The sequence below is a fragment of the Salmo salar genome, chromosome ssa10, assembly GCF_905237065.1.
Source record: "Salmo salar chromosome ssa10, Ssal_v3.1, whole genome shotgun sequence".
Taxonomy (NCBI): Eukaryota; Metazoa; Chordata; class Actinopteri; order Salmoniformes; family Salmonidae; genus Salmo; species Salmo salar.
This window is the reverse complement of record NC_059451.1, coordinates 103,349,667-103,376,285: the sequence shown is the minus strand read 5'-3', so window position 1 is coordinate 103,376,285 and position 26,619 is coordinate 103,349,667. Positions and strand designations below refer to the sequence as shown.

Sequence of the window (26,619 nt, the reverse complement as noted above, 5' to 3'; positions counted from 1 at the left end):
GAATGCTGGCAGTGCTTTCACTCTAGTGGTAGCATGAGACGGAGTCTACAACCCACACAAGTGGCTCAGGTAGTGCAGCTCATCCAGGATGTCACATCAATGCGAGCTGTGGCAAGAAGGTTTGCTGTGTCTGTCAGCGTAGTGTCCAGAGTATGCAGGCACTACCAGGAGACAGGCCAGTACATCAGGAGACGTGGAGGAGGCCGTAGTAGGACAACAACCCAGCAGCAGGACCGCTACCTCCGCCTTTTTGCAAGGAGGAGCAGGAGAAGCACTGCCAGAGCCCTGCAAAATAACCTCCAGCAGGCCACAAATGTGCATGTGTCTGCTCAAACGGTCAGAAACAGACTCCATGAGGGTGGTATGAGGGCCTGACGTCCACAGGTGGGGGTTGTGCTTACAGCCCAACACCGTGCAGGACGTTTGGCATTTGCCAGAGAACACCAAGATTGGCAAATTCGCCACTGGCGCCCTGTGCTCTTCACAGATGAAAGCAGGTTCACACTGAGCACATGTGACAGACGTGACAGAGTCTGGAGATGCCGTGGAGAACGTTCTGCTGCCTGCAACATCCTCCAGCATGACCGGTTTGGCGGTGGGTCAGTCATGGTGTGGGGTGGCATTTCTTTGGGGGGCCGCACAGCCCTCCATGTGCTCGCCAGAGGTAGCCTGACTGCCATTAGGTACCGAGATGAGATCCTCAGACCCCTTGTGAGACCATATGCTGGTGCGGTTGGCCCTGGGTTCCTCCTAATGCAAGACAATGCTAGACCTCATGTGGCTGGAGTGTGTCAGCAGTTCCTGCAAGAGGAAGGCATTGATGCTATGGACTGGCCCGCCCGTTCCCCAGACCTGAATCCAATTGAGAACATCTGGGACATCATGTCTCGCTCCATCCACCAACGCCACGTTGCACCACAGACTGTTCAGGAGTTGGCGGATGCTTTAGTCCAGGTCTGGCAGGAGATCCCTCAGGAGACCATCCGCCACCTCATCAGGAGCATGCCCAGGCGTTGTAGGGAGGTCATACAGGCACGTGGAGGCCACACACACTACTGAGCCTCATTTTGACTTGTTTTAAGGACATTACATCAAAGTTGGATCAGCCTGTAGTGTGGTTTTCCACTTTAATTTTGAGTGTGACTCCAAATCCAGACCTCCATGGGTTGATAAATTGGATTTCCATTGATTATTTTTGTGTGATTTTGTTGTCAGCACATTCAACCATGTAAAGAAAAAAGTATTTAATAAGATTATTTCTTTCATTCAGATCTAGGATGTGTTGTTTAAGTGTTCCCTTTATTTTTTTTAGCAGTATATTTTGCAATCCTTCTGAGCATATAGGAGGTGCTGATGATTTTGTTGCAGAGCTGTGAAATGTGTGATCACGAAGAAAGACTGTTGTCTAGCAGCACATTTAACAGCCTAGTCTCTGAAACCTCTTCTATTGGTGTTCCGCCAACTGTCCACTGTAAGGAGGGTAGTTTCTTCCTTCTCCTCTTCGTACATATTAGCATTGCCTTGGTTTTCTTTGTATTTAGCACTCATTTGTTTTGGGTGATCCAATTTGAAGTACTTATCATGTCAGCTTAAAGAGCCTCTTTTAGCTGCCCTACAGAATTGATTGTTACATAGTCCATGTTATCATCAGCAAACATGGTTGCCATAGGATTGGAGAGCACCTGAGCGAGATCATTTGACTACAGCAAGTACATAAGAGGTCCTAGGTAACTGCCTTATGGGACACCACAGCATACAGATTGAGGTTCCGCATAGGCATCATTTATGAAAATTAAACTATCTTGTCAACAGAAAGCAGGACTGTTTATTTTTATTGTATTTATTTAACCTTTATTCAACCAGGAAGGGCTCATTGAGATTTGAAATCTCTTTTTCAAGAGTGTCCTGGCCAAGATAGGCAGCACCAAGTCATTACACAATTACAAACAGACAACATAAAAAAATACAAGTAATCTAGTAAAAACCATAGAATTCACAAGAGTATAACAAAATCATAAAACAGCAAATTAAGAACATTGCCAGGTCAGGGAATCAGTCTCAAAATCCTTCATCGGTGATTTTAAAAACACCAATAACCATCTAAGTGAGGTGTTATGAAATCCATAGACGCAATTTCATCAACAGTATATTATGATCAACATGGTCAAAAGCAGCACTGAAATCAAGTGGATTATGTATTAAACCACCCAGACACATCAAAGATACAGTCATCCTTCTGAACTGAGCTACAGGACTGGAATGAAACTGCTCAGGGATATTACCATGAGGCCATTGGTCATTTAAAAAAAGCTACAGAGTTCATTGGCTGTGATGGGAGAGAACTGGGGATGGATCAAAAACATTGCAGTGACTCCACAATAATAACCTAAAGGACAGTGAAAAGAATAATACAAATATTCCAAAACATGCAAGGCACTAAAGCAATACTATTAAAAAAAACAGAGCAAAGGAATATACTTTTTGCCCTAAATGCAAAGCATTGTGTTTGAGGCAAATCCAACATAACACATCACTGAGTAACTGCCTCATTTTAAAGCATTGTTGTGGCTGCATCATGGTATGGGTATGCTTGACATCGGCAAATACTGGTGAGTCTTTCAGGATAAAAAATAAACGAGATGGAGCTAACCACTGGCAAAATCCTAGAGGAAAACCTGCTTTAGTCTGATTTACACCAGAGACTGGGCGAGGAATTCACCTCTCAGCAGGACAAAAACCTACAACACAAAGCTAAATCTACACTGTTTTTGCTTACCTAGAAGACTGAATGGTCCTGAGTGTCCAAGTTACAGTTTTTACTTAATTCTGCTTGAAAATCTATGGCAAGACTTGAAAATTGTTGTCTAGCCATGATCGCCAACATCTTGACAGAGCTTGAAGAATTTTGAAAAGAGTAATGGGTACATATTGCACAATCCAGGTGTGCAAAGGTCTTAGAGACATCCCCAGAAAGACTCACAGCTGTAATCAATGCCAAAGATGTTTCTAACACGTATTGACCCAGGGAGCTGAACACTTATGCAAAAACTATATTTTAGTTATTGCATTTTTCTTCCACTTTGACATATTATTGTGTGTAGATTGTTGACAAAAAATGAAATGTCGTATCCCACTTTAACACAATAAAATGTAAAGAAATCGAAGGGGTCTAAATACTTTTGCAAGGCGTTGTACACACACAAGCACGATGCAACACGCAGTGTAATATGGCTTAGCCTCATCCCTCCACTCATCCGCTCATTCACATGCAGCCAGCCAGGGCAGCGTTGGCTTAGTCACTGATACCAGACAGGCCTTAACCCCTGACTGGCCCTAACCTAGACTCTCCCTGACACTTAGTCTGACACTAAGTGTTCTGTCTTTGTGAGGAGAAAATGTCACCCATTTAAGGGGCTTCAGAGATGGGTGTTTAAGTGTGTGTGCTTTTTGGGCATTTGCTTTTGTGTCTGTTTTTCTAGTGTGTGTGTTTCTTTTGACTGGGGTTTCCCCCTCAATTCTCTCTCATTCTCTGACTTGAGGTCTGTGGTCTCCATGGTTATGGACCAGCACATGTTTACCTGTCTCGCACGGGACTCAGCGGGTCTCCTGTAGAGCAGGTGTTCTGAAACTGTTAAGCTCGAGACCCTAATGAGAAATTGACTGTCCTCCCATGACCGAAATGGTCTTCCAAATTATGAAATAGTGCATGATTATAGATGTATTCTCATCATTTGCGACCCACCTCTCACAAACCCAGGGCCAACTTTGGGTCCCGACCCATACTTCAAGAAACCATGCTGTAGAGATGCCTCTGAATTGCCTCTCAGGCCACCTGAACACACTTCCTATTCCAAGTATTCTCACATCTATGGATGAGAAGTTGTACATGTGAATAGATGGATAAGTGGCTTGAGTTCTGCAGGGACCGTATTCAAAGTAGGGGTGCTGAGCTAGGATCAGCACCCCTACTAAAAGTTAAAACTGATCCCAAATCAGCACTCCTACTATGAGTTGCTTGAATACGGACCCAGGCTTCCATCTATGAATAAAGGGAACTCATCATTCTCAACATCATTTAGATGTAGTTTACTGTGCCTTTAATTGGAGCTGAACTTTAAAATCAGAACATTCAGAATGTGTGTGCATGCAACGATAGGGGTGTGTGTGTGTGTGTGTGTGTGTGCTTGGTGCCCTACCATATAACCGCTGGTCATCACACAGTCGTCCTGACAAAAACAAACCCTATGCCGTGAACCTATCTAACAATGTTAGCGAATCACATGCGCCACTTCCGAAGTGAACCCGCCGGCAAAGGGTCAGCCATTGGAGGAATGCTTTGTTTATGCGCTCATTCTGCTATTTGTCTAAAAATCACAAATCTCACCAATTGCTCTCACATGCAGCTGTTAAGTTGTTTTGCTGCCTGACCTCTTTGTGGGGGAAAGAATTTAAAACGGTAGCGAGGAGTATGACAATGAGCTATGAGACAATATAAGGAAAAGTGTGTGTGTGAGTGGAGAGGCATGCTAACCTTGAGTTCCAGGTCCATTCGATTCTTCCCCAAGGGGTTGATGGAGTTGACTATCAGAGCTATGAGGGTTGTTTATGCCGTTGAACTCGTGCTTGGCTATACAGGACTGGGACAACAATGGGTTGAGCGGAAAACACTTTAAAATTAGAAAGTGTTTCCATTGTCGGTATAATAGTGAAGCTGGCAGAGAACGGGCGAGTCGTCTGCCACGTTAAGGGAGCAGAGTTCTGCAGGACTGCAGCTAGAGAGTGGTGTGCAGGCAGGGTCCGCTGAGGAAGAAGGTAGAGGGAGACCGAAAATAAAGCAAGGAAAAGATAGGAAGGTAGAGAGATATAAGGATGAAGACTAAGATGATGTAAGAGATTGCATAGAGCGAAGAGAGAGAAGTCACTCTCGGGTCCTCTTGTCCAGGGAGCAACGGCAGCACTGATCTCTAACAGCTCCCATCATCGTGTTTTAGTCTCCCTCACAGCCGCTCTGATGGCTGTAATGTTGGTGTAACGTTGCTGGCGTGTTGCTATAGAGTTACCAGTGTTGCTATAGCATTGCTGTAGTGTTGCTATAGGTTTCATGCCCAAACAGGAAGAGATTTTAGGTGCATTGATTTTTTTTCCCCTCCCTTTGTCTTTTGAAGCAGCGTCTCACAACTAGTTGATATGGATGGGCAGGATGTTCACTCTCAGATTTCATTTGGTTTTTTGGACATTGGCTGCATTTCATAACAACGATGTTATGAAATGTGATGCATCAGTGATTCTCTTTATAACTGATCACATTACATCTTACAAATGTCATATGGAAATAAGGAGCATATAAATATGTACTGTAGGCCTATAGTAAGTTGAATCGGGTTTGAGATTTGTTTGTAAACTTCCTATGTTCTCAGACTAAAAGACGTGGAGCATGGGAAATAATGCTTAATCGAACGCTCTGTTGAACGTTCTGTCTGGCATTGAACATCCTCCGATCTGCTTTTCCTTTCAGTGCTTCTCATGGTTGTTATTGGATCGATAGCCTATACTTTAGTAACCTGGTGAATAATGGTATGATACAGTACACCAGAGGGCCGGTTACACAGACTGTATTCCCTCCAATCATACTTACTGTAAGTTGATCCACCTTGCTTCCTGTCTCTGCTCCTGCTCAGCCATGTGGAAACACCTTAACAGGAGCCACACACACACACACGTTCTAGTGTAACACTAGACCAGTGTTTCCCCTCTATCAATAGACACCCGTGTCTGTATTCACAAAGCATCTCAGAGTAGGAGTGCTGATCTAGGATCAGATCCACCCCCTACCCACAAAATCTTATTCATTCTGATGTAATCTGCTAAACTGATTCTAATTGAGTTGGCCCATATTCATAAAACGAGTAGGAGTGCTGAAGTAGGATCAGGTCCCACATCTCATTAATTAGATCCTAGATCAGTCAGCCTCTGAGACACTTTATGAATAAGAGCCCTGGCCTGTGAGACATCGTGTCTGTTGTGGTGAGACTTTCACACTTTCCACAAGCAAGAACTAAGATTGGAAAATCTTCAGCCAACTTTTTCATTGAAACTTTCCCCTCCTTGTCTGGCCCCGGTAGTACCACCTATAATTGACCGTAGTCTGACTCCAAGAGCGTGCTCTGTTGCTGGGCTCTGCTTTCACTAGCTTCCCTTGAGAGCCTGGAGCTTTGTCTGTCTGGGCTGGGGCTCTATTCCCAGCCTCCTGCCTGAGACGTGAGACCTCCTGAAAAGGCATGGAGGAGAGGTGAGCTCAGCCCGCATTCTCTCTCTCCCTCCCTCTCTTCTGCTGCCCAGACAGAGTTGGAGACATCTCCAGACGAGGTGGAGGTATAGAGAGGATAGGGAGGTGGGTGGGGAGGGTGGTTGAGTTGGGGGGGCGGATAGAGGTTTTGGCGAACTGCTCATCTCCACCTCGGACACCCAGAGCCGCAGTGTGGCGTGCCGGCGCACATTTTAAAAACCCATTAGGTTTGATCTTCTTTCCTCCCTCCCTCTCTCTCCATGCAGCAGCAGACAGATGAGTCAGGCTGGCACGACTCTCCCTCCTCTATCTCTCTTTTTCTCTCTCTATCCTGCTCTTTTCTCCACCTCCCTCTGCAGAGCTGGCCAGCAGACTGCATCACCTGAGGGGGAAGCATCAAGGCAGGGAGGGAGGTAGGGAGAGAGACTGGGGAGCCCCACACCTCAAACCCCCTGCCTGCTGCACTCTACCTCTCTTTTAGGATATGTGAAAGAATGGCGCAAGACAGACGTCTCCTTTTAGAAAAGTAGAAATGTTAATGTCAAACACGATTCCATCTGCAATCAATCAAAAGGAAACATATTGCTGTTGCCTTAAAAGACAGCTCAGTGTTCGTTTGCGCTCTGTGTACATGTCTGATTTGAGTGGGAATGAGCCAAGTTGGCTCACTGATATCATCACCTGCAATCAATGAAGGGTCTGTGTGTTTGTTTGTGTGTGCAAACCTGTGTGGAGACGCCGCTCTCAGCCAGACAGTGCAGGCAGTCGGCCGTCAGTGCTGACTGCAGATGAGATGGGGAATATCAGCTGCACGTGCTCTCTCTCCACCAGAACACTGCTCTCTCTCCACCAGAACACTGCTCCTTTCCTCAGAACACTGCTCCTTTCCTCAGAACACTGCTCCTTTCCTCAGAACACTGCTCCTTTCCTCAGAACACTGCTCCTTTCCTCAGAACACTGCTCCTTTCCTCAGAACACTGCTCCTTTCCTCAGAACACTTAGTTGAAGGGCTTCAGCTCAACTTCACTTTTACCTTTCAGTTTTTTTGTCCTCTCTGTGGTATCCCATGCGAGAAAGGTTGGTCGTTTGTCATGACACGGCTCTCTGTGGTACTTACCATGGAAACGGGCTGACCCCTGTGTCATCCTTCTCTTCATCCATCCCTCATTTGCTGTGCTCTTAAATAATACATATTGGTAGTAAAAAAGAGTGAGTCTCTTGAGCGTACATGTTTTCTACATGCCAGACAAGTTTTAACAGTCAGTCACACATGCATATTATGCAATCGGAGAGTGTGGGCGGTTATTTCAGTGTCTCTCTAGAGGGCAAAAGTCACAAGTGGGGGTGTCTCTACCCAGAGGCGCAAACTAAAAGAGAGAGAGAAAAACCCCGCTCTCCCTGTCTGCCTTCCCTCGTGATTTCCCAGCCAGCCACCACCAGGTGTTATGTAACACACACTCACAGTCTTCCTTGTGTGTTCTCCCATGGGAAGCACAGGATCTGTTCCTAGCACTCAGCTCAGTTTCCTTCTTCCCCTTCTTTCTTTCTCTCACAGGAAGAAGTCGCTTCATCCTAGAATGCAATTTGAATGATTACATCCATGTTGCTTATGTAACGATCTCACTCGTGATGTCATCATTTTATATGAAACCAATAGTGGAGTGTTAGCACCGTATAGCCACAGTGTACAGCATGTGTGTAGGATGTACCGCAGATGTAAAAGCCATAGAAAGCTATTTCCTACAATGGCCAAGGCCCCTCATGAACATACTCAATATGGCCGGCATAGTATTGTCATTCTGTATCAATGGCAAAAGCTGTCTTCTATGAATAAACTCTGATACATGGAAAGACTAAGAATATGTCTGTGTTCCAAGTGGCACCATATTCCCTATGGGTTCTGGTCAACAGTAGCACACTATAATGGTTACAGGAGCCATCTGGGATGCAACCTTTGTGTCATGATTGATTAAGCATTGAAAATATGTTTTTCTTTGGTGTCTGATTGTTGATGGGACGCACAAACAATGAGCGAACCTCACCGTGTGTGTGTGTGTGTGTGTGTGCCTGCCTGCCTGCCTGCCTGCCTGCCTGCCTGCCTGCGTTCATGTTTCTGTCTGGCATAAAACAGACACATTATGGTGTGGATTTAATCTTTTCAATTTCTCTCCTCCTGCAGGGAAATGTGTTAAGGCATATTCTCCTCACTCGCTACTTTGGAAATCAAAGGCTTCACTCCAAATCAGAGTTTGGGAGCGGGAACAGCTCGGCTGGAGGCTTTGGAGGTACTAAACACGACCCCGAATAACCCCAACTATACCTTAACAATACTTTCTGTTACTTGTGGGGAGTGAGCAGATAACATGCATTATTGTTTACTGGTAGCCTACCTCCATAGGTTGTTATTTACTCATAGGCTGTAATCATAGGTTGTTATTTACTCATAGGCTGTAATCATAGGTTGTTATTTACTCATAGGCTGTAATCATAGGTTGTTATTTACTCATAGGCTGTAATCATAGGTTGTTATTTACTCATAGGCTGTAATCATAGGTTGTTATTTACTCATAGGCTGTAATCATAGGTTGTTATTTACTCATAGGCTGTAATCATAGGTTGTTATTTACTCATAGGCTATAATCATAGGTTGTTATTTACTCATAGGCTATAATCTATAATCAAACAGCACAGGAATTAAATTATCGACATCTGTTGATCACATCTTTACTAATGCTGCAGAAATTTGCTTTAAAGCAGTATTCAAATCCATTGAATGTAGTGATCACAATATAGTAGCCATATCTAGGAAAACCAAAGTTCCAAAGGCTGGGCCAATTATAGTGTATAAGAGGTCATACGATACGTTTTGTAGTGATTCAGCCTTCCCTGATGCTCAGTTGGTAGAGCATGGTGTTTGCAACACTAGGGTTGTGGGTTCGATTCCCACGGGGGGCCAGCACAGAAGAAAAAAAAAAATTATGAAATGTATGCATTCACTACTGTAAGTCGCTCTGGATAAGAGCGTCTGCTAAATGACTAAAATGTAAAAATGTTAAAAAATGATTCCTATGTTGTTCATGTAAAGAATATTTGTTGGTCTCTGGTGTGTAATGAGCAGCAACCAGACACTGCACTTGACACATTTATGAAATTGCTTATCCCAGTTACTAATCAGCATGCACCCATTAAGAAAATTACTGTATAAACTGTTAAACCCCGTGGACTGATGAGGAATTGAAAAATTGTATGGTTGAGAGGGATGAGGCAAAAGGAATGGCAAATAAGTCTGGCTGCACAACCGATTGGCAAACATATGGCAAATTGAGAAATCATGTGACTAAACTGAATAAGAAGAAACTACACTATGAATCAAAGATAAATGACATAAAGAATGATAGTAAAAAGCTTTGGAGCACCTTAAATTTTGGGCAAGAAGGCAAACTCGGCTCTATCATTCATTGAATTAAATGGCTCAATCATCACAAAACCCACTGATATTGCCAACTATTTTAATGATTTTTTCATTGGCAAGATTAGCAAATGTAGGCATGACATGCCAGCAACAAACACTGACACTACACATCCAAGTATAACTGATCCAATTATGAAAGACCAGCATTGTAGTTTTGAATTCCATAAAGTGAGTGTGGAAGAAGTAAAAAAATGGTCTATCAACAATGACAAGCCACCATGGTCTGACATCTTGGGTGGAAACTTACTGAGGATAATAGTGGACAATATTGCCACTACCATTTGCCATATATTCAATCTTAGCCTACTAGAAAGTGTGTGCCCTCAGGCCTGAAGGGAAGCAAAAGTAATTTCGCTACCCAAGAATAGTAAAGCCCCCTTTGCTGGCTCAAATAGCCGACCAATCAGCCTGTTACCAACCCTTAGTAAACTTTTTGAAAAAATGGTGTTTGACCAGATACAATGCTATTTTACTGTAAACAAATTGACAACATAGTTTCAGCATGCTTAAAGGGAAGGACATTCAACAAACACTTACACAAATGAATGATGATTGGCTGAGATTGAGGGAGCTGTTTTGTTGGACTTCAGTGCAGCTTTTGACATTATCGATCAGTCTGCTGATGGAAGAATGTACAGTACCAGTCTAAAGTTAACACCTACTCTTTATTTGTACTATTTTCCACATTGTAGAATAATAGTGAAGACATACACTATGAAATAACACATATGGAATCCCGTAGCACCAAAAAAGTGTTAAACAAATCCAAATATGTTTTATATTTGAGTTTCTTCAAAGTAGCCACCCTTTACCTTGATGACATCTTTGCACACTCTTGGCATTCTCTCAACCAGCTTCAATAGTCTTGAAGGAGGTCCGGTGATTTGTGGAGGCCAGGTCATCTGATGCAACAGTCCATCACTCTCCTTCTTGGTCAAATAGCCCTTACACAGCCTGGAGGTGTGTTTTGGGTCATTGTCCTGTTGAAAAACAAATGATAGTCCCACTAAGGGCAAACCAGATGGGATGGCAAATCGCTGCAGCATGCTGTGGTAGCCATGCTGGTTAAGTGTGCCTTGAATTGTAAATAAATCACAGACCATGTCACCAGCAAAGCACCATCACACCTACTCCTCCATGCTTCATGGTGGGAACCACACATGCAGAGATCATCCGTTCACCTACTCTGCATCTCACAATCTCAAATCGGACTAAAGGACAGATTTCCACCGGTCTAATGTCCATTGCTCATGTTTCTTGGCCCAAGCAAGTCTCTCCTTATTGGTGTCCTTTAGTCGTGGTTTCTTTGTAGAAATTCTACCATGAAGGTCTGATTCACGCAGTCTCCTCTGAACAGATGATGTTGAGATGTGTCTGTTACTTGAACTCTGAAGCATTTATTTGGACTGCAATCTGAGGCTGGTAACTAATGAATTTATCCTCTTGCAAGGAGTTAACTTTGGGTCTTCCTTTCCTGTAGTGGTCCTCATGAGAGCCTGTTTCATCATAATGCTTGGTAGTTTTTGCGACTGCACTTTGACTGACCTTCATGTCTTAAAGTAATGATGGACTGTCATTTCTCTTAGCTTATTTGAGCTGTTCTTGCCATAATATGGACTTGGTGTTTTACCAAATCTTCTTTATATCACCCCTACCTTGTCACAACACAACTGATTGGCTCAAATGCATTAAGAAGGAAAGAAATTCCACAAATTAACATTTAACAAGGCACACCTGTTAATTGAAATGCATTCCAGGTGACTACCTCATGAAGATGGTTGAATGCCCAGAGTGTGCAAAGCTGTCATCAAGGCAAAGGGTGGCTACTTTGAAGAATCTCAAATAAAACATATATATTTTGATTTCTTTAACAATGTTTTGGGTTACTACATGATTCCATATGGGTTATTTAATAGTTTTGATGTCTTCACTATTATTCTATAATATAGAAAAATAGTTAAATTAAAGAAAAACCCTTGAATGAGTAGGTGTGTCCAACGTTTTGACTGGTGCTGTATATGTTATGGCTTTACACCCCCTACTATATTGTGGATAAAGAGTTACCTGTCTAACAGAACACAGAGGGTGTTCTTTAATGGAAGCCTCTACAACATAATCCAGGTAGAATCAGGAATTCCCCAGGGCAGCTGTCTAAGACCCTTACTTTTTTCAATCTTTAGTAATGACATGCCACTGGCCTTGAGTAAAGCCAGTGTGGCTATGTATGCGAATGACTCAACACTATACACGTCAGCTACTACAGCGAGTTAAATCACTACAACCCTTAACAAAGAGCTGTGGTTAGTTTCAGAATGGCTGGCAAGGAATAAGTTGGTCCTAAATATTTCTAAAACTAAAGCATTGTATTTGGGACAAATCATTCACCATACCATAAACCTCAACTAATTATTGTAATATATAATGTGGAAATTGAGCAAGTTGAGGAGACTAAACTGCTTAGAGTAACCCTGGGTTGTACATTTTTATGTTCAAAGCATGTTGATACAACAGTAGCTAAGATGGGGAGAAGTCTGTCCATAATAAAGCACTGCTCTGCCTTTTTTTAAAAACATGTATTTATTTAACTTTTTTAACTAGGCAAGTCAGTTAATTGGGGCTATGTGGGACGCTAGCGTGCCACCCGTGGTGCACCCTATCAACAGCAGGTGCATTGCAAGAGCGGCAAATTTGAAACCAAATAAATGTCAAAATTCCAATTTTTCAAACATACAACTATCTTACACCCTTTGAAAGATAAACATCTCCTTAATCTAACCACGTTGTCCGATTTCAAAAAGGTTTTACGGCGAAAGCATAAAGTTAGATTATGTTACGAGAGTACATTGACAATAGCTGTGTGTAATGTTTTGTCAATTCAAAGACAGGGTCACCAAAACCATAAAACCAGCTAAAATGATGCACTAACCTTTTACAATCTCCATCAGATGACACTCCTAGGACATTATGTTAGACAATGCATGCATTTTTAGTTCTATCAAGTTCATATTTATATCCAAAAACAGCGTTTTACTATGGCATTGATGTTGAGGAAATCGTTTCCCTCCAATAACCGGCAGTCAAGTCAGCACCACAAATTAAATAATTAAAATTAGAAAACATTGGTAAAATATTATATTGTCATTTAAAGAATTATAGATTTACATCTCTTGAACGCAATCAACTTGCCAGATTTAAAAATAACCTTACTGGGAAATCACACTTTGCAATAATCTGAGCACTGCGCCCAGAAAAATATGCTTTGCTATACAGACAAACGGCCATGTTGGAGAGATCTAAAATCGAAAATACTATGTAAATAATCCATTACCTTTGATTCTCTTCATCAGATGTCACTTCCCGGAATCCCAGGTCCATAACGAATGTAGTTTTGTTCAAAAAAGCTCATCATTTATATCCAAAAAGATCCGTGTTGTTAGCACATGATCTAAGCCAGCCGGACTTCTCGTCATGAACGAGGGGAAAAAATATATTTACGTTCGTTCAAACATGTCAAACGTTGTATAGCATAAATCATTAGTGCCTTTTTTAACCAGAACATGAATAATATTCAAGGTGGACGAATGCATTCTCTTTTAAAACGTATTGGAACGAGGGTACCCAACATGAACTCGCGCGCCAGAGTCTAATCGGCCATCACCGTTCCATGGCTCTTGTTCGGTCAGATCTCACAGTAAAAGACTCAAAACACTTTGTAAAGGCTGGTGACATCTAGTGGAAGCAATAGGAAGTGCCAAAACATTAATCAATTCCTGTGTGTTTCAATGGCATAGGCTTAAAGGTAATTCAACACATCAGGTAACCACTTCCTGTCAGAAAATGTCTCAGGGTTTTGCCTGCCAAATGAGTTCTGTTATACTCACAGACACCATTCAAACAGTTTTAGAAACTTTAGGGTGTTTTCTATCCATATATAATAAGTATATGCATATTCTAGTTACTGGGTAGGATTAGTAACCAGATTAAATCGGGTACGTTTTTTTATCCAGCCGTGAAAATACTGCCCCCTAGCCCCAACAGGTTAAGAACAAATTCTTATTAACAATGACGGCCTACCCCGGCCAAAACCCGGACGAGGCTCAGCTAATTGTGCGCCGCCGTATGGGACTCCCAATCACAGCCGGATGTGATACCGCCTGGATTCGAACCAGGGATTGTAGTGACACCTCTTGCACTGAGATGCATTGCCTTAGACCGTTGCGCCACTCAGGAGCCTTTTTAACAACACTATCAACGAGGCTGGTCCTACAGGCTCTAGTTTTGTCGCCACAAAGAGGGACCTCGGAAAATTACAATTGGCTCAGAACAGGGCAGCACAGCTCGCCCTTAAATGTACACGCAGAGCTAACATTAATAATATGCGTATAAATCTCTCATGGCTGTAAGTGGAGGAAGTTGACTTCATCATTACTTGTTTTTGTAAGAAGTGTTGACATGTTGAATGCACCGTGGTGTCTGTTTTTTAAACTACTAGCACACAGCTCGGACACCCATGCATACCCTACAAGACATGCCACCAGAGGTTTCTTCACATCCTCAAGATAAGAACAGACTAGGGAGGGCGCAGTACTACATAGAGCCATGGCTACATGGAACTCTATTCCACATCAGTTAACTGATGCAAGCAGTAGAATCTGTTTTAAATAACTGAAAAATAGATACCTTATGGAACAGCGGGGACTGTGAAGGGACACATGGGCACATGCACATGATAACATGCAATCTACACATGTGCAAATGGGTGTTGTATTGTAAATGTGGAGTGGTGGCCTGAGGGAACACACTGAATTTGTTGGGTAAGGTCTTATGACATGTAATGTCATGTAGTATTTGTAACTGTATGTTACTGTCTTTTGTTGCTGGACCCCAGGAAGAGTAGCTGCTGCCATGACAGGAACTAATGGGGATCCATAATAAATACAAATCATAAGTTATTTCTTCATAGGCTGTAATCATAGGCTATTGTTTACTCAGGCTGTAATCATAGGCTATTATTTATTCTTGACAGTTATAATACAAACCCTTGGTTCCAAATCAGACATGGGTTCAAATGCTATTTGATATCATTCAATTACTTTTAGCGTTTGCTTGAGACTGCCTGGTTTGCCAGGTGGGTGGGGTATCCACGTTTGCTAGTATTCCATTTGTCCATTAAGCCAGACAAGCACAATAGTATTCGAACCCAGGTCTGTTCCAAATCATGTCCTCCCATTTCCCCCATTCCAATCCATGTGTTTATTAATCTATCTATCTTATCTAATTGCAGGTGGCTCTCTGGTCCAGGACTCTGACAAGCCGGGCAGCAGCATGGTGGACATCCAGTGTCTGCTCGACAGCGAGGGAGCCTCAGAGCTGGTCATAGACCTCATCGTCAGTACCAAGAACGATCGTGTGTTCCAGGAGAGCATCCTGCTAGGCAACGCCCTGCTGCGGGGGGGAAACACTCAGATACAGGTGGGTGAGGAGAGGGTAGGCTCACTCAGATACAGGTGGCTGAGGAGAGGGTAGGCTCACTCAGATACAGGTGGGTGAGGAGAGGGTAGGCTCACTCAGATACAGGTGGGTGAGGAGAGGGTAGGCTCACTCGGATACGTAAATGTGCACAGATACAGAGATTCAGGTTGAACACACACACACACTCACTCCGATACAAGTGTTTATCAACTATCTGATGGGTCCTTTACATTTCTACCCTCCCACCCCCCTCAGAACTCGTTCTACCACCAGCTGCACAAGCAGAAGAAGTCGGAGCGCTTCTTCAAGGTGTTCTATGACCGCATGCGTCTGGCCCAGCAAGAGATCCGGGCCACTGTGTGTGTCAACATGTTTGAGGTCAGCACCTGCAGGAAGAGAGAGGAGGACGTCGACGTCAGTCACAGTGGCATCCGGCTCAGGAAAACAGGTACGTTGTATTTCTATGTTTCCATAGAAATAGAATGACTAGAACAGACATTCCCATTCAAGTCAATGTTGCATGATGGGTGGGACGGCAGCCATATTGAGGGTCCTCATGAGTGTACTGTCAAATTGCCTAGGTCTGAGGGGCTTTGGCCATTCTAGTCATTCTGTTTCTATGATCCTCTCCTTCATACCTCGTATTTGGTTCCATCAGGCATCTGTATTTATGTCTCTATGTTCTGATGTACAGTCAGGTGCTGGAGTATTGAAAACAGGGTTGCCAATAATTTTGACCCCTATCTTTTTAGAGTAAAAAAAAAACGGAGTTATACTAAATATATTTCTCTGAGCAATTGTATTAGTATAAAATATATTTGCACATTTTTTGCATACAATATAGCTCAGTATTTGTATTTATTTTATACAGTCTTTTTTGCTAATCTTTATCAAGGGTGCCAATAAATTTGGACCTGACTGTATACTGTTGGTGGAAAACTAGATTCTCCCCACTGTGGATAAATAAAGTTAGTTTGATTCATATACCTATTCATTCAGTTCTCGAGCTGCAGTCTTTCCCCTCTTTACTGGCCTTCCCCTTGTTTCATGGGAGAACAAGTCCAGACATGTCTGTGATGCAGCAGATATTGTCAAATCTACATTGACTCCACAGACTGAAGTTTGGTGTGGAAGGTTGAGAGTTAAATAGCGAGGGAAAAATGTGGGAGGATGAGAGGTGAAGAGGGATTTAAGTTCTAAAGCTGCTGAGTCATAATGGTCATGAGGGGTCAGGTCTGAACATGAGCCTACAGGTCGCCATGGAGATGATGGGAAAAGGGCTCTCAATGCAGACATACTGATAAAAGGCCTATAATGTACATTTGCTGTTATTCAAATGCACATTTGTAGTGCATCTGTGTAATATACAGTAACAGTAATAGAGTGTAGTATATGCATCGTCATTCAAAGGTTTATTTCTCTCTCTGCTGACATCATTATACCTTAGGCCCCAGTCGATCTCTCTGGGCCGAGGTCATTAACCCATTTAACTAGCAATATGACTACAGTAAAAACAGTGTTAATCTGTGTGGTTTCCCCTGTAGTTTCACTGACCTCTGAACACTGTGGAGTGATTCTGTGGTTCTCTGTTCCTGTTTCGCCCCCATGCCTGCGGTCACATGTCAGGGGCCATGTGAGGGGCCACAGCACTAAGTCTATCAAAGGGCCATTGTACCCAGACGTGTTGTTTTGATACAAAAACACTTACTACACAGTTAACCCGTTGTCAGAGGGGTCACAGTCATTTAGGAATTATTACAAAAAAAGTGGTTGTTTCGAATTATAAGATTTCATATCAGTTTTGCTATCAGTTTGACTGAGGGGGAAACATTGAAAAACAATCATGGGAATGGATTGGCTCACAGTGAGTAGCAGGGTTGGTGTCCATTTCATTTCAATACAATAATATCAGGAAAGGAATTGAAATTCAAGTGATTACATGATCGAAAAATAATGCTACATTTTCATATTATGAATTTGAATTCCACAGCGAAATTTTCTGACTTGAAAGTAAATCACCCTCCAAACCTAGTCAGCAGAAATTCACAGGTTTTGCAGAAATTCTGAGGATGTTTAGGATTGTTTCCAGAATTGTGCAACCCTTCAGTGACCCACCCCTTCCTCTTCTCCTCCTCAAGCGAAAGACTCTTCCCTTCACATGAAAGACAACATGCGTGGCCAGTTGAAGGAGGCGTCCTCAGCCACCTCCAAGGCCTTTGTCTCCTTCCGGAAGGATCTGGACACAGACCTGGAGGTGCTGGACGGCCAGGCCGGTGATGGGCCCGGGGGAGGGGGCGAGGAGAGAGAGGAAGAGACCCAGATGAGCCCGGCCATCACCATCATGAAGCCTATCCTGCGATACCTCCAGCTGCTCTGTGAGAACCACAACAGGAACCTGCAGGTATTGAATTAAATGGAATAAAGCTCTTCTTGATCCTCAGCATATGGCCACTGTATTGGGAGATCACAGTTCCTCTAACCACAAGCTGAACTTCATGGTGTTTACCATGTTCACATGATGAGTAAATCATGAATCATAAGTGAATCAGCTCAACAAGGATTAGCAGGTGGGCCTAATGCATTTGAGGAAACAGATTAGATTCTGAGATGAAATCATTGTCATTTTCATCAACCAGGTATTATTGTCAATATCTGGCTCACGGTTTTATTCTGAAAGGCATGACTTTTATTTTCACACACCCTGCTATAAACCCAGATCAGTTGTGCTCACACTCAGATAGGATGTCATACTAGTATCCTATGAATATTAACCACCTTTCTTCCCCTCCTGGTTCCTCCCTGAATCCAGAACTTCCTGCGGAACCAGAACAACAAGACCAACTACAACCTAGTGTGTGAGACTCTGCAGTTCCTGGACATCATGTGTGGCAGCACCACGGGAGGCCTGGGCCTGCTGGGCCTCTACATCAATGAGGGCAACGTGGACCTTGTCCGGCAGACCCTGGAGACAATCACCGAGTACTGCCAGGGGCCTTGTCACGAGAACCAGGTAGGGGACCACCACTACCTACCAGGTCACCCCAAAACTGTGCCAGTGTAGCGGAGGTGGAATCACGTTCTCGTGATGCTGTATCCCTGCCTGAGACTAGGAAACCCAAATTATACGATATGTCACCGTCGTACCACAAGGATTTCCTTTTGGCCCGGGGTCACCCACCGGTTACACCAGAAAACTATAATGTTGCTGTGCTTACTTTACCATCGAAGATGCATTTGATTTTGTGGTTCAAGCGTAGCCATGAAAACCATTGACAGCAAATATGTGGGGTTGTTCAGTAAGATGTCAATTAATAAAGTGGTTGGGACGTTACACAATTGGCCTACAATACTGCTAGACTGACAACAGTATTGTCTAATTGATTCTAAAACATCTTAATTAAAAGGATAGTTCACTTTTAAGTTTTAGCTTATTGTCGAGGGTGTTGGGTGTTATTTGAACTACCTATTTAAATCTTGCCAATTTTAGTTCCACTATTATACCTCCAATGGAAAGTTGTCCTCATTTTAAAGTGTTTTCCGCTCACTAACTAACCTCTTGTTGTCCCAGTCCTGTATAGCCAAGCACGAGTCCAACGGAATCGACATCATCATAGCTCTGATAGTCAACTCCATCAACCCCTTGGGGAAGAATCGAATGGACCTGGTGCTAGAACTCAAGGTTAGCATGCCTCTCCATACACATTCACCCCCCCACGAGAGCCCTATATCAACAGCTGGATAAGCAGCAGAGAATAGTTCATCATACCTAGATGAATACTGTATAAGTTATCCCATCTAGCCCTATATTAGTTGGCCATTCATACTACACACATGATGTTATCACTATCAATGGCAATCATTTCAGAGTCAGTTTCTTGTTAAAAGACCCATTTGTCCTTGTGTTATTGCCTTACGAGGTGATATCTGCTGAGATGTCAGGGTGAGGGAAGAATGCACTGAACTTCTTTCCTCCTTTCTTTCATAGGTAACACATGTCTTTCCTCAGTGCAGTGGTGATTTTAGCATGTACATTTCGGTGGGGCAAACTCCCCCCAAAAATGTTGATAAATGCCAGAAAAGCCACTAAACAATACATTAATTGCACCATAATGGTGCCCACAAACTGTTAGGGCCTACATAAAGCTGTCCCAACAGCAGAGTCCGAACAGCAGTTCCAACACCTTACTACTGCTACACCTGGCTATCAGCAAAGCATTGTCTGGCAGCCTCATTTACTGCCTTTTAAAAAGACAGCTGATATGGCTGACTTGCTTAAACAAATGTGGTTTCTACTGACAATGGAGACGTTCAAACTATATGGCATAAGGAGACGACGAGCGGATAAGAGGCAATCTGTAATTTCGATTTAAGACATTACTGAGCGAGCTAGGACAGACGTAGTCAATATAACTATTTCTTCAGCACTTTTGAAAAGTACAGCGACATAATTCAGAACATGGGCCGTTCTTACAGTATTCTCCCTGTACACCAAGTCAGAACCGTAGGATAAATGAAGGGGGCATATAAGCAGACAATGAAAGCTCTTACCATATTCGATGATGACATTTCTCTCAAACACCACTAAGTCAGAACAGTAGGCTAAGATATGAGGGGGAACGGTACTAAATTATTACGGTGAGGCACATGGGCTACTAACAGCTTATTATACATCATACATTTAGTATTACTTTATTAGGTACGGTATACATATCTTCCTGGCATTTTACATCATTCATGCAGCAGCATACAAGACATTTTTGGACTCACCTTGTTGTGCTGTGCGGCGGTCCTTCATGGGCAGATTTTGTCATCCAGCTTTGACTTCAAAGTCTGGCATTCTCTGGATTTATGGCGCTTTCAACACAATTGGGAACTCGGGGGGGAGGGAATGTAGAATCATAAAGTCAGTGATCTTCAGGTCGTAGCTCTAGAAAGAGGACAGAGTTCCCCGACTTGGAATTCCGTATTGGATGACCATGCAAAATGTATTTTACCAGTCAGAGCTTGTTTTTTCCCCCCCTGAGTTCCCAGTTGTCTTGAACTCTCTGAAGTCTGAGATTTCCCAGTTCTGAGTTTCCAGTTGTTTTGAACTAGGCAGAAGTCATGCTGGATTGACAGCATGGCCAATGTTGAATGTTTATCCTTTTAAGCTTGGAAAAGAGACCCTTATACCCAGACTTGGACCATACATCCACTCCACTGAATAGCAGGCTAGTGATTTTGGTATTTGGTATTTTATTAGGATCCCCATTAGCTGTTGTAAAAGCAGCAGCTACTCTTCCTGGGGTCCACACAAAACATGAAACAAGAACAGCTCAAGGGCAGAACTACATAAACATTTTTGAAAGGCACATGTAGCCTACATATCAATGCATACACACAAACGATCTAGGTCAAATGGGGAGAGGCGTTGTGCCACGAGGTGTTGCTTTATCTGTTTTTTTAAGAGGTTTGCTGTTTTTTACCAATATGAGATGGAAGAAAGTTCCATGCAATAAGGGCTCTATATAATACTGTACGCTTTCTTGAATTTGTTCTGGATCTAGGGCTTGTGAAAAGACCCCTGTTGGCATGTCTGGTGGGATAAGTGTGTGTGTCGGAGCTGTGTGTAAGTTGACTATGTAAACACTTTGGGATTTTCAACACACAAAAAGTGATGCAGTCAGTCTCTCCTCAACTCTTAGCCCAGAGAGACTGGCATGCATAGTATTTATATCAGCCCTCTGATTACAATTAAGATCAAAACCTGCCGCTCTGTTCTGGGCCAGCTGCAGCTTAACTAGGTCTTTCCTTGCAGCACTGGACCACATGACTGGACAATAATAAAGATTAGACAGAACTAGAGCCTGCAGAACTTGCTTTTTGGAGTGTGGTGTCAAAAAAAGCAGAGCATCTCTTTATTATGGCTAGACCTCTCCACATCTTTACAACCATTGAATCTATATGTTTTGACCATGACAGTTTACAATCTGAAGTAACGCCAAGTAATTTAGTATCCTCAACTTGTTCAACAGCCACACCATTCATTACCAGATTCAGCTGAGGTCTAGCACTTAAGGAATGATTTGTACCAAATACAATGCTCTTATTTTAGATGTTTTAGATGTTCAGGACCAGTTTATTACTGGCCACCTATTCCAAAACAGACTGCAACTCTTTAAGGTTTTCAGTGACTTCATTAGCTGTGGTTGCTGATGTGTATATGCTTGAATCATCAGCATACATGGACACACTTGCTTTCTTTAATGCCAGTGGCAGGTCATTGGTAAAAATAGAAAAGAGTAGAGGGCCTAGAGAGCTGCCCTGCAGTACAACACTTTACATGTTTGACATTAGAGAAGCTTCCATTAAAGAAAACCCTTTGGGTTCTATTAGATTGATTATGGCAGAGGCTGAAAAGCACATAAGTAGCTCGTAAGTTTTTTTTCAACAACAAGTTGTGGTCAATAATATCAAGGCTGCACTGAAATCTAACAGTACAGCTCCCACAATCTTCTTATTATCGATAACTTTCAACCAATCATCAGTAATTTGTGTTAATGCAGTACGTGTTGAGTGCCCTTCTCTAAGCATGCTGAAAGTCTGTTGTTCATTTGTTTACAGAGAAATAGCATTATATTTGACCAAACACAATTTTATCCAACAGTTTGCTAAGAGCTGTCAGCAAGCTTATAGGTCTACTGTTAGAACCAGTAAAGGCCACTTTACCACTCTTGGGTAGCGGAATTACTTTGGTTTCCCTCCAGGCCTGAGGACAAAGACTTTCCTCTAGGCTCAGATTAAAAATAAGACAGATAGGAGTGGCTATAGAGTCAGCTACCATCCTAGTAGCTTTCCATCTAAGTTGACAATGCCAGGAGGTTTGTCATTATTGATCGATAACAATAAATCTTCCACCTCTCCCACACTAACTTTACAAAATTCGAACTTGCAATGCTTTTCTTTCATTATTATTTTTTTTATGCATGAATACAATTGCTCACTGTTGGTTGTTTGTCATTTCCTGCCAAAGTTTGCCCACTTTGCCAATAAAATAATAAATAAAATAATTGGCAACATCAAATGGTTTTGTGATTAATAAGCCATCTGATTCGATGAAAGATTTAGTTGAATTTATCTTTCTGCCCACAATTTAATTGAAAGTACTCCCAACATTTTTCCATCATTCTTTATATCATTGATCTTGGCTTCATAATAAAGTTTCTTATTTTTTTTGTTGCGTTTAGTCACATCATTTCTAAATTTGCAGTAAGTAAGCCAGTCAGATGTGCAGGCAGACTTATTAGCCACTCCTTTTGCCACATCTTTTTCAACCATACAGTTTTTCAGTTCCTCATCAATCCATGGAGCCTTAACAGTTCTAACAGTCCGTTTCTTAACAGGTGCATGTTTATCAATAATTGGAATAAGCAATTTCATAAATTCATCAAGTGCAGCGTCTGGATGCTCCTCGTTAATCACATCAGACCAACAAATATTTTTTACATCATCCACATAAGAATCACAACAAAATCTTTTGTATGATCTCTTATACACTATTTTAGGCCCATCTGTTGGAACTTTGGCTTTCCTGGATATAGCTACTATATTGTGATCACTGCACCCAATGGGTACAGATACAGCTTTAGAACAAAGTTCTACAGCATTAGTAAAAATGTGATCGATACATGTGGATGATCTTGTTCCTGTAGTGTTTGTAAACACCCTGGTGGGTTGATTAATAACCTGAACCAGATTACAGGCACTGGTTACAGTAAAAAGCTTCCTGTTGAGCAGACGGCTTGATGAAAACCGGTCAATACTCAGGTCCCCATGAAAGTAGACCTCTCTGTTTACATCACATACACTATCAAGCATTTCACACATATTATTTAAATACTGACATTTAGCACTTGGTGGCCTATAGCAACATCCCAAAAGAAAAGGCTTTAGATGTGCCAAGTGAACCTGTAACCACAACACTTCAATAACACTTGACATAAGATATTCTCTAAGCATTACATGGATATGGCTCTGAATATATACAGCAACACCTCCCCCATAAGTATTTATGTCTCTTCTATAGATGTTATATCATTGTATTGCTACTGATGTATCATCAAATGAATTATCTAAGTGAGTCTCAGAAATGGCTAATATATGAACGTTATCTGATGTTAGCAAGTTATTGATTTCATGAACCTTATTTCTAAGGCTACATATATTAATTTGGGATATTTTCATCCCTTTCCTGGGTAGCTTATCAGAGACGGACATAATACTGGAAAGAGCAAACAAAGCAAGAGAAAAAAATATACATTCAGCAGTCTATTAATCAACTGATGTGTGTGTGTGTGTGTGTGTGTGTGTGTGTGTGTGTGTGCTGCGGGGTTGAAGCTACGAACCCATAGGCTTGGCTCTTCTGGGAGGGAGGGTGGACAATGAGCCTGTCATAGCGGATGTAAGTAATGTCCCCACGCGCTCTGGCAGCTTTTATGGCTGGGATCAGTTCTTTCCTCTTCTGGCGCACAGCTTCAGGATAGTCCTCGTTGAGGAAGATATACGTTCCTCTCAAGTTCTTGGCTCTTTAGCTAGCAAGCTAGCAGCGTTTTCTTTGCAATTCTGCCTAGAAGACCAGCATCCCGGAGTCGCTTCTTCACTGTTGACGTTGAGACTGGTGTTTTGCGGGTACTATTTAATGAAACTGCCAGTTGAGGACTCAAACAAGACACTCTAATGTACTTGTCCTCTTGCTCAGTTGTGCACCATGGCCTCCCACTCCTCTTTCTATTCTGGTTAGAGCCAGTTTGCGCTGTTCTGTGAAGGGAGTAGTACACAGCATTGTACGAGATCTTCAGTTTCTTGGCAATTTCTCGCATGGAATAGCCTTAATTTCTCAGAACAAGAATAGACTGACGAGTTTCAGAAGGAAGTGCTTTGTTTCTGGCCATTTAGAACCTGTAATCAAACCCAAAAATGCTGATGCTCCAGATACTCAACTAGTCTAAAGAAGGCCAGTTTTATTGCTTCTTTAATCAGGACAACAGTTTTCAGCTGTGCTAACATAATTGCAAAAGGGTTTTCTAATGATCAATTAGCCTTTTAAAATGATAAACTTAGATTAGCTAACACAACGTGCCATTGGAACACAGGAGTGATGATTGCTGATAAAGGGCCTCTGTACGCCTATGTAGATATTCCATTAAAAAATCTGCTGTTTCTAGCTACAATAGTCATTTACAACATTAACAATATCTACACTGTATTTCTGATACATTTTTTGGCCATTAAAATAACATAAAATGTATTTTTCTTTAAAAAACAAGGACATTTCTAAGTGACCCCAAACTTTTGAATGGTAGTGTATGTTTCTTTTTTTAGCTTAACAGGTGGGGCTCAACAGAGGTGGATTTTGAAGTCAGTTTCCACCGGGTAACAGATTGTGGAGTGGGTTAGGATGTGATGGTCATGTGTCGTGGTCTCTCTGTACTAGAACAACGCCTCCAAGCTGCTGCTGGCAATCATGGAGAGTCGCCATGACAGCGAGAACGCCGAGAAGATCCTTTACAAGATGAGGCCCATGGAGCTGGTGAGTGAATCCATACACACACTAACACACACACATACACACCTTACTGACAACGTGTGTGTTCCAGGTGGATGTGATGAAGGAGGCGTATGCCCAGGGGCTGGAGAGTGAGGCTGAGGAGAACTCTATAGGAGACCAGATCAAACCAAAAGACGTAGGACACAACATCTACATCCTGGCCCACCAGGTAACCCCATGACGTGTGTTATAACAAGCATGATTGAGTGTGTGTGTGTGTGTGTGGGAGAGAATTTGTGCACCATGCATATTAATACTTTAGTAAGGGCCCAATGACAAAGGCAAAGTCAGTGGCACAGAAAAAGACGGTAATTCACATACTGTATCATTCGCCTATGTGTCACACTCTTACTCCACCGCCAGGTGAGTCTAAGGATTCATGTCTCTAGGTGTGTTTTATATAGGCTTGTTTTATGTTATTTCAGCAGGTGATAAGGGATGTAACTTTCAATGGAAGAAATGGTTCCTGTGTTGAGTCAGACAGACCAGGTCTAGCAGGTTTTCACTTCTGTCTTTCACCCAAAATAGAGCTGAGTGTCAGACAGGGTATTTCTGTCCCACCAACGGACTGGTTTCATCATGACCACCGAGCTCTCTGGGGCTGGCTGTTTGCACTTCCAAAATAACACAAACACACAAGAGCACAATCAGAAGTTTGCACATACACACTCAACCCCATCATTAACCGCACATGTGCAAATGAACATACATTACATACCACACACCTGCCTCAAGCATTCATATACACACACATAACCCAAGCATTCCCTTTTAGCTATTGCTCCTGTTTATCAGTAAAAGTCACCACACTTCTGAGCATCTGCCCAGCAAACCAAAATTGGTTATGTGAAAGTTTCCAGAATGTAACAAAAAGTACTTTCCGAATGCCCTGTGTGTGTATATAGTATTCAGACGCCTTGGATTTTTCCACACTTTTGGTTCTTTACAAACTTATTCTAAAATGGATGACATTTTGTTTTTCCACCAGTATGTACAGTTGAAGTCGGAAGTTTACATACACGTTAGCCAAATACATTTAAACTCAGTTTTTCACAATTCCTGACATTTAATCCTAGTAAAAAATCCCTGTCTTAGGTCAGTTAGATCACCACTTTATTTTAAGAATGTGAAATGTCAGAATAATAGTAGAGAGAAGGATTTATTTCAGCTTTTATTTCTTTCATCACATTCCCAGTGGGTCAGAAGTTTACATACACTCAATTAGTATTTGGTAGCATTGCCTTTAAACTGTTTAACTGGGGTCAAATGTTTCGGGTAGCCTTCCACAAGCTTCCCACAATAAGTTGGGTGAATTTTGGCCCATTCCTCCTGACAGAGCTGGTGTAACTGAGTCAGGTTTGTAGACCTCCTTGCTCACACACGCTTTTTCAGTTATGCAAACAAATTCTCTCTAGAATTGAGGTCAGGGCTTTGTGATGGCCACTCCAATACCTTGACTTTGTTGTCCTTAAGCCATTTTGCCACAACTTTGGAAGTGTGCTTGGGGTCATTGTCCATTTGGAAGACCCATTTGCGACCAAGCTTTAACTTCCTGACTGATGTCTTGAGATGTTGCTTCAATATATCCAAATAATTTTCTTTCCTCATAATGCCTTCTATTTTGTGAAGTGCACCAGTCCCTCCTACAGCAAAGCACCCCTATAATATGATGCTGCCACCCCCGTGCTTCACGGTTGGGATGGTGTTCTTCGGCTTGCAAGCGTCCCCCTATTTCCTCCAAACATAACGATGGTCATTACGGCCAAACAGTTCTATTTTTGTTTCATCAGACCAGAGGACATT

At 42.4% G+C, this 26,619-nt stretch overlaps 1 protein-coding gene across 2 annotated transcripts in view; it reads left to right on the top strand.

The window, feature by feature from the left end:
- Positions 1-26,619, top strand: part of LOC100196824 (inositol 1,4,5-trisphosphate receptor type 2) — a 150,663-nt gene that overhangs the window by 78,328 nt on the left and 45,716 nt on the right. For both annotated transcript variants that reach the window (XM_014125393.2, XM_014125392.2), the window contains exons 38-45: positions 8,466-8,571; positions 15,043-15,230; positions 15,486-15,678; positions 17,369-17,631; positions 18,040-18,240; positions 18,799-18,909; positions 24,703-24,798; positions 24,866-24,985. In XM_014125393.2, the coding sequence (XP_013980868.1) occupies positions 8,466-8,571; positions 15,043-15,230; positions 15,486-15,678; positions 17,369-17,631; positions 18,040-18,240; positions 18,799-18,909; positions 24,703-24,798; positions 24,866-24,985 (1,278 nt within the window). The remainder of the gene's footprint in view (positions 1-8,465; positions 8,572-15,042; positions 15,231-15,485; positions 15,679-17,368; positions 17,632-18,039; positions 18,241-18,798; positions 18,910-24,702; positions 24,799-24,865; positions 24,986-26,619) is intronic.